The following is an 11,781-nucleotide window of genomic DNA, read 5'->3' on the forward strand; positions in this document are numbered from 1 at the left end:
ACAGGCAGGAGCAGGGAGACAGAACGCTGAGAGCAGCAGCCAAGGCTACAGGTGCGTGTGCTCAGTCAGGACAGTTTGAACTGATACACTGGGTCAAAGTTATGGGCCTTGGGAAATATTTCCCCAACAATAATCATAAGCGTGCGACAAACAATTCATGGACTAATTGCCTGAATTGGATTGGCAGCCGTTGATTCAACACGGTGTCTTCAGTTAGCAGTAAATGGTAAATGGACTGTACTTATATAGCGCTTTATCCAGTCTTTAAGACCCCTCAAAGCGCTTTACATACTACATGTCGTTCACCCATTCACACAGAGCAGTGTATATTACTCTAGGAACTAACACACATACATTCACACACCGTTGGCCATGCCATCGGGAGCAACTCAGGGTTAAGTATCTTGCCCAAGGATACATCGACATGTTGACTGCATGGGCTGGGATCGAACCCACAACCTTCTGGTGGAAAGACGACCGCACTCCCTCGCAGTCCTTTCACTTAGTCAGCAACACATCATACAACAATGTGTTCACGTTTAGGTGGGGTGGAGACATTTAACACAAACCTTTCTAATTTTAATTACATTTATTTAATTTTTATTCAATGAAAAAACATATCTGAATTTAATTCCTGACTTTTTGAGCCTTGGCAATTAAATTCTACAAAAATAAAAGAGCACTTCAAAAGTAAATTTAGACAAATGTAATGCGGGAAAACCTGAACACCAGGGAAAGCCCCAACTGATAGATGATTGAGAGGGTGTAGAAGAAAAGGGTGTAGAAGGAAGGGTGAAGGAGGGAGGGTGAAGGAGGAAGGGTGAAGGAGGAAGGGTGGATAGAGGGAGGGGAAATAGATGGAGGGGCTTGAGGTATTTCTTTCAGTGTTTTTTCTTTGATATCACTCGATATAAAGCGGGGAAACCCGGCACTCCGGGAGAAAACCCTATATAGAAATACGATAGAGAGGGTGAGGAGGAAGGGTAGATGGAGGTGGGGTGAGGAAGATGAAGGAGAAGAGAGATGAAGAGTGGGAAGAAAGGCAGCTACTGTCGTCGTAAACAACTAGCAGTGGCTTCTATTATACTCCTCTCTTTTCTTCTCTTTTTTCTTATCCTTTTTGCTTTTCTTCCCCACACGAAGCTTTCCTTCCACGGGGGTCTGCTTGGGGTCAGAGGCTTCTTCTGGGTCCTTCACCTGTTCCTCTTTCAGCAGCACCTCCTCTTGTGCCTCGGTCTTCTTTGGGTCAGAGACTTCTTCTGGCTCCTTCACCTCTTCCTCCACCTTCTTCTCTTTGGTGTAGCAGCTCTGGTCTTTCAGCACTGCCGCCCGGCTCCGTTTGTTCTCCTCTCCGCTTTCCTGTCCTGCCTCGGTCTTCGGTAAGTCTGGGAACTCTTCCACTTCTTTCTTCTCATCCGTCGCCTCTGAGGTTTCACAGCTCTGGACTATATTGGCCAGGCTGTCCATCTCATTTACGATAATCTCCATCGCTTTCAGCGCCTTTTCTCTTCTCCTCTCATGTTTTTTCTTGTTTCTGTTTTTCTCTTTCTGCAGCATTTCCTCGCTGGCCTCGGTCTGCTTTAAGTCGGAGACTTCTTCCAGTTCCTCCACCTTCTTCGCTCTGGTTTTGGAGCTCTTGTATTTATTGGCCACCACTGCTGCCCAGCTAAGTTTTGTCTCCTCTCCGCTTTCCATTTCCTGTAGGCCTGCCTCTCCGGCCTCGGTCTGCTTTAAGTCGGGGGACTCTTCTGGTTCTTTCTCCTCTTCCTCTTCCTCTGGGGTGTCACAGATATGGTCTTTATTGGCCAGGTTGTCCTCTGTCGGTTTGACCTTCCACATCGGTGTGAAGTTAATTTCCCAGCAATTTGATGTCTCAACAACAAGGTCATTTATGGACTCCTCTTGTGGTTCCATCAATTCCTCATCCAAGCTAAGCTGTTTCTCAGCCTGGGCCTCAGAGAACTTCCCGTCCAGTTTGATGTCCTTGACTCTTTTCCTCTGTTGTTTTTTCTTCTTTCTTCTTTTCTCTTTCTGCAGCGCGACCTCTCCGCTCTTCTTTAAGGAGAAGAACTCTTCTGGTTCCTTCTTCTCATCCTCCACCTCTGTGGTTTCACAGCTCTGGTCTTTAATGGCCACCGCTGCCACGAGGCTAAGTTGGATCTCCTCTCCACTTTCCTCTGTCTGCAGCTCTACCTCTGCTGCCTCGGTCTTCGGGAAGTCTGGGAACTCTTCTGGTTCTTTCTTCTCATGCTCCATCTCTGGAATTTCAACCACTTCCTGTGTGGACTGTTCATCCTCCATCTCTGGAATCTCAACCACTTCCTGTGTGGATTGTTCATCCTCCATCTCTGGAGTCTCAACCACTTCCTGTGTGGACTGTTCATCCTCCATCTCTGGAGTCTCAACCACTTCCGGTGTGGACTGTTCATCCTCCACCTCTGGAGTCTGAACCACTTCCTGTGTGGACTCATCCTCAGTGAACTTCTCCTCCTGATCTTCTTTCATCAAGGTGTCTTCCGCTGCCTGGCTGTGAAGTGTCTCAGCTAGGTCCTCAATGGATTTATCTTCTGGATTCTTAATTTGATCCTCCATCTTTCGGACTTCTGGCACCATCACTGTCTCCCCGTTGTTTTCGACCTTGACTTCCTCCTCCAGGATTTCTTGCTTCACAGCCAGGAGCTTTGTGGACATTTCCTCCAGATGTGACTTCTTGTCCTCAATCTTCTGGAATTTCTCCTTGATCAGTTTGCTTAGAGAAGCCCATCCCTCTCTTTTCTCTGCCGTGTCTTTTCTAATCCTCTCTGCCAGGGACTTGTTATCTTTCTCAACGCTTTCAACGTTTGTCGCCTTTTTCTTTTCCAGGCGCTTTGAAGATTCCTCCTTGAGTGCATTGTATTTCTCCTGCCAGTTTGTGGACACTGAGGCACTGTGAGAGAGAGACTCCTTCTCCCGTTTCAGATCCATGATTTCAGAGTCTTTCTGGTCGATCACTTCCTGCCAGCCATTCTCAGCTCGCACAAATCCGGCATTGTTTTGCACCAGCAACTGGTGTGATTGTGTCAGACCCTTGATTACAGCTTCCCTCTGCTCGATCCTGGTGATCACCATATTCTGGTGATAAGACCAACTCACCTCCCAGTGCTTGTTTTTCACTGCCAGGTCCTTTGCGTACTTGTCCAGAAGTTCATATTTGAACTCCCAGTGTTTGATAACCTCTTCAAGTTTAGCTCTGCTGAAGATATGTGTGGCCTCTGGCCTCTGAGCGGCTTCCTGCTCACACACTACTGGGCTAATTATTCCAGCCATGGCACAGTTAGTTTTGACTTGAATTGTGCGTAGTTAGAATAATTGAAGTGTGTCTGTACGAAACCGTGTTTCTTTGTAGAAAACGGTAACTGTCTTTAGTAGATTTTTTTCTCTGTAAAAAACTGTATTGCTCGTACGTCGAATGTAGTTTTCTGTAGAAGTTAGTGTATCTATTGAATCCAAATGACCTGCAATTAACACGACCTGTTCTGAGGGAGTGCCAGAGTATGAATGCGAATCACCCTTGCATGTTTTGAAGGTTCCGAATTCCAATCCAACATCAAGGCGGATGAAGTCATAACTTCCGGTGATGCCGTCATGACATCATTCGCAGATGATGTCATGAGGTGCTTGGATGTTCTTTATCATGGCCTTCAAAATGGATTCTCAATTGAAGTGTAAAAGAACAATACTCAACACCATGTTCACTTCAAGCATTGAAATATATTGTTATTATGTTAATTAACCCAAGGTAAAAGGTGAAATAAATTGATTAATTTTGTACTTGCTTTGTCTATTTTCTACTGATTTCTCAAGTGTTAGGAATCACCTATGGGTGCAGTTGTTTAGATGTGCTTTTAAACTAATTGCAATTTGTTGATTATGTACCATTTATATTTGAAGAAGGAAATGTAAATCAACAAAGAAGTCATGTTCTAGGAATCTCTGTTACGATACATTATTCAACACCAAACTCTGTGTACATCCTGCACTAAACTGTTTTATTGTAGAGATCACTTATAGTATCTTCTTGATTTTTTATATTCTATATTTCTATCATTGACCTTCTACTTTCCCCCTATGAAAGTATGTACTCTTAATATTTTTTCATCAAATATAACACATGAAAACAAGAATTCAATAACGTGCTTTAACCACTAGGCGGTGCACACAAGGTACACACAGCCATAATAACTTTGTATTATTAGTGTAGGACACTTACAGTATGTATGTACAACATCTGAAGATGTGTAGTGTTATTCATGCTTTCACATAATGTTACAGCATATTGCTATACTATTTCAGACTCAGTATTTACATTCTTACATTCAAAGAAAATCAGTAATATCTTTAAAAACTACAAGTCCTTTTCTATCAGCTGTGCACCGTTATGGTGTAAATATAACCTATCTATGAATTAGATCAAATGTAAAAGTCAGCCGAATTAGTGTTGATACTGCAAGGAGACGTATTGTGTGAAGAGAAATTGAAGATGTTGTTTAATTGTTGATATATTTATGATCCACGTCAAGTATTCAGTTTCGGTGCCATTTCTTCCAGTTTTTCCAAAGGTCTTCTCATCAGGGCTCTATAAATAAAGAACTACGGCAGATATGTAATATGTAATGCAGCCGAACCGTGTATTACAATGCCGTTATGTGATGACTTCCAAAGAGAAAAGCAAGAACACTCGGAATAAAGTATTATTTTTTAAGTTTTTCAGATTTAATATCGTATTTCGATATATCGTATTAACACCATATCCCTACATGCATTGCAGCTAAAACATCCAATCAGCAAGCTTAAACCATAGCTGAGGATCTTGGGTAATCAGTTCAGTGGCTGTTTTTCGCAACGATGCTCAAAATGTCCCTTAAAGGCCTACGTCTGTTTCCGGTTATTTTTATTTTGACATTCAGTTCCTGACGGACGCCAAAAAAGCCAGAGATTATGGAATCAAACAAATAAATAAAAACAAGGATAATTGTGTGTTATTGGTGAGTAAATAACAGTGTGTTATTTAGAAAAGAATAACAAATTAGAAGGAAAAAAATAGAGATTTCAGTATTCTGAGGCTCTGAGCCCCATTTCTTTTCCTCATAGACGACAAAAAAGTCCGACATTATACGATTTAAAATAAAAACAATAATCGTGGCTTGATATTGAGTAAGAACATGTTTTTATGAATCCCACAGCTTCCGGTCTTCCAAGACCCGACCGGAGAAAAAGATGTGGTGCAGGCACGAAACATACTACCAATAGAAATAGATTGCTTTTAAAATCGTTCTGTGTGACACGAAAAAAAGGGGGAAATCATGTTGTGAACACGAATCAATAGATTAAATGTTGTGACTATAACACGAAATGCCGTGAGACTGGGTTGGTCCAGGAGGGGAAACGCTCATCCTCAGCTCTATGGATTAAACACAAAAACAGATGTTATAAAGAATAATAAGAGCTAGAATAAAGTGAACAAACGTCCATATAGCCAGGTTCCCGGGTTGCTTGGCTGGTTATGAGCACGGCTACACTCTGCAAAACACGTACAAGCTGCTTAAAAACGATTACAACTTTGAGTAAAACATCATATTAAAAACACATTGCTTGCAACAGACCTGGGGCCTCATTTATAAACGGTGCGTACGCTCAAAAGATGGCGTACGCCAGTTTCTACTATACTGTTTGAGATTTATATAAAACAAACTTGACGGGAAAATGTGCGGTCCTCCACGCACAGCTCTGACCCATGTGTACGCGGTACGCACACCAACAGGAGAGACGAGAAACTGCGACACCGTTGGCAGAAGGAAGAATGGAGAGAACTAGAAAATGAAATCTGTATCCTGAATTCGATGCGTCCTCTTTCTGCTGCTGATGGTCTGCCGAACTTTCTTTAGAAGGTTTCTTTTATGGCTAAATAGTTTCTAAAAAGTTTCTTAATTGTCACACAGTCAAAAGATAAAGCCATTCCAGTATGCTCTCGGTGTGGCGCGTGTTTCGAATCAGTCTCTTATTAGCAATGTGCTCATCTTCCGGCACAGTCTGCCCTATCAAAATACAATACTTTTCATAGCAATAAAGTAATAAATGAAGCTTAGCGCAAGTTCAGACAGGAAGACCTAAAACTCCGTATTGCTCGTCATGGCAATACTTGCTCCCTGCATCTAAGGCTGCGGCCACACGAGGACGAATTCGGTCGTTTGCGTTACTGTTTAGTGTCATATAGACCGTTCGGCCACACGAGGACGACCGAATACGGCACTAAACGACTGAGGAAACGATAACGGGTCCCAAGGTGGATAGAAAGGCATACGCAACTCTCTGGGGGGTCAAACGGCTCCGTGTGTGCGCCCTATCCGAACATTTTCAGATCACTGATAGTGATTGCGCAATAGCCCCGCCTCTCCCCACCTCTTCTGCTCACCTCCGCTTACCCCGCGCCATTGCTGAAGTGTTTCGCCACCAACAACAACAACAATGGCGGATCGCAGAGTTGCTATCGTGCTCCGGACGCTATTGACCATGCTACAGTTGTTTGTGCAACATCTACAGCAATAATGATGAGGCAATAGCCCCGCCTCTCCCCACCTCTGCTGCTCACCCCCACGTCAAAGTAAACTGCACCCTGAATTCAGATTATTTATCTTTCTCTCGCGAGTGAAGTCTAATCTGACAGGACGGAGACACGCAGCTCTGCTCACCTGCAGCTCCTCCCGCTGCAGCAAAACACACACTTCAAGTCAGATCATCACCCTTAGCTATTTTAATTACCTCTCAAACTACCTAAACTAGTTATAAATATGTTTATTTTTACTGTCGGCCGGGTCACTGATTACTGGATCAGCTGCTGCATGAGACAGACACTGACGCTGTCCGAAGAGAGGGAGGAAAAAGAGAGGCTCCGTGTATTTTATTATTATAATATATAGAGTCGTTATTCATTTGTTTTAAAGCTCAATAAATAACAAAGAAGACCTTTGACCGGCACTTTTATAATTTTGTCCGGAAGATTTAAACTTTAATACACGTTGACTGGCGAAAAACTCTGCCCGGTTCCCTCGGCCCCCACCGCGGAGAATAAACAGAAGGGCAACCATGACAACCATGCTTCTTCGCTGCTTTTGTGGAGGAAGTTACAGCGCCCCGTACAGGCTCCTGCATATGTACTGCAGCTTCTCCAGCGGTTGGAGCTAAACGGAGCGGTCTCGTGTGGGCAGACACTATCCGGATAACTATTGCGTGTGGACGGAAGCTTGTTTGCGATTGCGTTTGCGTTAATCCTATGCGTTTAGCCGTTTTCGTCCTCGTGTGGCCGCAGCCTAAATGACAGGGAGCGCCACTCCTCAGCTAACCTATCACGCCCCTCCATTTACAAGCCTAATTATCGCACCTGTTAATCCCTCTATATATGCTCTCCCCTGTTCTATCAGCTGTCTTCCAGGTGTCAACGCGCAACCAGCAGCAGAGCTTTGTCCCAGCTCCAGGCATTACTCATCAGCTCCGCAGTCTGGCGGATTAAGCTACAGGCGGCGTTCCCCAGTCGGCTAGCAGTTCCAGCCGGCCGCCCCGCAAACCCGGACGCGGGAGGAAAAGACAAGGAAATCGGGCTCCACGGAACCGGTTGTTTGTTCCTGACCCTCTTCTCTCACAGGTCATCCACTGGGCACATACTTCCCTCCTCTCCTGCCATCCTGGTGTTCGCCGCACCATGTTCTTCATTAAGCAGCGGTTCTGGTGGCCCTCCATGGAGAGGTCGGTCAAGGAGTACGTGGCAGCCTGTTCAGTTTGTGCCCGGAACAAGACTTCCCGTCAGCCCCCTTCTGGTCTTCTGCGCCCGCTCCCAGTGCCACATCGCCCCTGGTCTGACATCTCGTTGGATTTCGTCACAGGGTTTCCGCCGTCTCAAGGTAACACCACTATTTTGACAATTGTGGATAGATTTTCGAAGATGGTCCACTTTGTCCCGCTGCCTAAGTTGCCATCTGCCAGAGAGACAGCAGAGGCAGTGTTGTTCCATGTTTTCCATCTCCATGGTTTCCCTAGGGATGTTGTGTCAGACCGGGGCCCACAGTTTACCTCACAGTTTTGGAAGGCTTTCTGCTCACTCATCGGTGCCACAGTCAGCCTCTCTTCTGGACATCATCCGCAGTCTAACGGCCAGACGGAGCGGCTGAATCAGGAGCTTGAGACCTGTCTACGCTGCCTGGTGTCTCAGAACCCTGCCACGTGGAGCACGCATCTGATTTGGGTGGAGTACGCACACAACACTTTGCCTAGTTCTGCTACTGGTCTCTCACCTTTTCAGTGTGCCAATGGATACCAACCACCATTGTTCCCCGACCTGGAGAAGGAGGTCAGTGTTCCATCTGCACATGCCCTCATCCGCCGATGTCATCGCACTTGGAGCCGGGCCCGCCAGGTGCTACTACGGAGTTCAGCCCGTTATAAAAGGATGGCAACAATACCGATGCAACCCAGTAAACCAACTCGATGGCAAACACACACACACACACACACACACACACACACACACACACACACACACACACACACACACACACACACACACACACACACACACACACACACACACACACACACACACACACACACACACACACACACACCACACACACACACACACAGATACACACACAGATACACACACACACACACACACACACACACACACACACACACACACACACACACACACATACATAGACACACAGACACACACACACACGCACACACACACACACACACACACACACATACATAGACACACAGACACACACACACACACGCACACACACACACACACACACACACACACACACACACACACACACACACACGCACACACACACACACACACACACACACACACACACACACACACACACACACACACACACACACACACACACACACACACACCACACACACACACACACACACACACACACACACACACACACACACACCACACTCCCTTGTGGCTGGACGCTGGCATTGTGCCACACACACCACACTCCCTTGTGGCTGCACGCTGGCGTTGTGCCCCACACACACACCACACTCCCTTGTGGCTGGACGCTGGCGTTGTGCCACACACACACACACACACACACACACACACACACACACACACACACACACACACACACACACACACACACACACACACACACACACACACACACACACACACACACACACACACACACACACACACACACACACACACACACACACACACACACACACTGTTACTGTTCAAGTTTGTTTGTTTGTAAATGTTAAAAAAAGATGGAAAACATTTTCACATACAATGTTCTCTGTTTACATCATGCACTTTAAATCTGTTCATTGAAAAATGTGTTACTGTTCAGCTTCAAGTTGAAGGACTGTTTCCCATACATTATTTTATACTTTTATACTTTAAAAAAATAAATATCTGGATATTTGTCACTGTTTAATTTATTTTGTATTTAAAAGTTAGTTATTTGCTATAATTTATATATATTGTTTGGTAAAGTGTGTGTCACTTAATAAAACAGTAATGTGCATTTAAATTGTCAGTTTTAAAGTGCTTTTTAATGTTTAGTCAAAATGTTAACTTGGGGATTTTGAGTTACAGTTAACTAAAAATGTCGATGTAATCGGTTTCAACAAACGTTTTAAGTATTCGACATTCCGTTTTGAGTACTACTCAATTGACATTTTTTATTCATATTGGGGTTTAGAGGTTTAGAGAATATTTAAGTTAAATCTACCTGATTTTCATATCTACTGTGCTAACAAAATAGCTAGTTGAAGAGATATGAAAATGTTTAAGTTAAAGATACTTGATCTTTATATGTACAGTGTTAACAAAAATTATTAGTTTAAATAACTTAATATATCCATGTTTCTTTAACTTAAAAGAATATGTTTGTGTCACTTAAAAATGAATAGTAAATAGAACTCAATTGATAAGATTATACTTTAACTTAAAACATTTAAGTTATGGTACTCAAAAATGTCGATGTAATCAGTTTAAAAAAAACGTTTGAGTTCTATTAACTTGTCAGGTTTTACAGTGTACAGTGGGGCAAAAAAGTATTTAGTCAGCCACCAATTGTGCAAGTTCTCCCACTTAAAAATATGAGAGAGGCCTGTAATTTTGATCCTAGTAGATCCTACTATGAGAGAGAAAATGAGAAAAAAAATCAGAAAATCACATTGTCTGATTTTTAAAGAATTTATTTGCAAATTATGGTGGAAAATAAGTATTTGGTCAATAACCAAAGTTCATCTCAATACTTTGTTATATACCCTTTGTTGGCAATGACAGAGGTCAAACGTTTTCTGTAAGTCTTCACAAGGTTTTCACACACTGTTGCTGGTACTTTGGCCCATTCCTCCATGCAGATCTCCTCTCGAGCAGTGATGTCGCTGGGCAGCACGGACTTTCAACTCCCTCTAAAGATTTTCTATGGGGTTGAGATCTGGAGACTGGCTAGGCCACTCCAGGACCTTGAAATGCTTCTTATGAAGCCACTCCTTCGTTGCCCGGGCGGTGTGTTTGGGATCATTGTCATGCTGAAAGACCCAGCCACGTTTCATCTTCAATGCCCTTGCTGATGGAAGGAGGTTGTCACTCAAATTCTCACGATACATGGCCCCATTCCTTTACATAGATCAGTCGTCCTGGTCCCTTTGCAGAAAAACAGCCCCAAAGCATGATGTTTCCACCCCCATGTTTCACAGTAGGTATGGTGTTCTTTGGATGCAACTCAGCATTCTTTCTCCTCCAAACACGTCTAGTTGAGTTTTTACCAAAAAGTTCTATTTTGGTTTCATCTGACCATATGACATTCTCCCAATCCTCTTCTGGATCATCTAAATGCTCTCTAGCTAACTTCAGACGGGCCTGGACATGTACTGGCTTAAGCAGGGGGACACGTCTGGCACTGCAGGATTTGACTCCCTGGCGGCGTAGTGTGTTACTGATGGTAGCCTTTGTTACTTTGGTCCCAGCTCTTTGCAGGTCATTGACTAGGTCCCCCCGTGTGGTTCTGGGATTTTTGCTCACCGTTCTTGTGATCATTTTGACCCCATGGGGCGAGATCTTGCGTGGAGCCCAAGCGGCAAACTCTGGGGAAGAGCCGGGACGCCAATACGGAAGTGCCACACACTGCACTTCATATATTGGCCGATAGGCGATGGCTGCAGAAAGGAGCAATTTCCATAGACCCCCATGTTAAAATGCCCAACTTTACAGCAGAAAAAAACATGTTTCTACCCCTGGCTCCATACATTTTTATTATCGATATAGTTAGATTCCACCTTCATGATTATGGATCTGTGAATGAATTGTTTTCTAACACGACCCTTTTATTTATATTAGGTCTTAACGTTTTTGCATAAATTAGGGCGTGGTCACATTGAGTGACGGCTCTGTCAAGTGACTGCTGTTGCTAGCTTCTTGTCTCTCTGCTAGCTGCTCCGTGAAGCTACAGGGACTCTGCCTGCTCAGCTCATCCAGGAAACACAACTTGAAGCCGGCCGTGGTTGTTTGTTCTTCATGCTTATATATCGGACTATTGTGACTCGCTCTGCGGTTAAAACAGACGGTGCATGAATGTGGTTTTTTCGGTAAGTGAAATTCGAGTGCTTTATTTATGTGTTAATGATTTTAATCAGCTACGTAATGAATGTTAATGCTTGGGTTAGCGTGTAGCGAGTGGTAGCTACATCGGTGCTAAC

The 11,781-nt window shown here is 44.1% G+C and overlaps 1 protein-coding gene across 1 annotated transcript; it reads right to left on the reverse strand.

Annotated features, from left to right (window-relative positions):
• Positions 1 to 1,065: 1,065 nt before the first annotated feature.
• Positions 1,066 to 3,306, reverse strand: LOC139433424 (golgin subfamily A member 6-like protein 24). The gene has a single exon (XM_071202432.1). The coding sequence runs from the start codon at positions 3,304 to 3,306 to the stop codon at positions 1,066 to 1,068; it is 2,241 nt and encodes a 746-aa protein (XP_071058533.1).
• Positions 3,307 to 11,781: the final 8,475 nt, after the last annotated feature.

Source organism: Pseudochaenichthys georgianus, unplaced genomic scaffold (genome assembly GCF_902827115.2).
Source record: "Pseudochaenichthys georgianus unplaced genomic scaffold, fPseGeo1.2 scaffold_436_arrow_ctg1, whole genome shotgun sequence".
Classification (NCBI taxonomy): Eukaryota; Metazoa; Chordata; class Actinopteri; order Perciformes; family Channichthyidae; genus Pseudochaenichthys; species Pseudochaenichthys georgianus.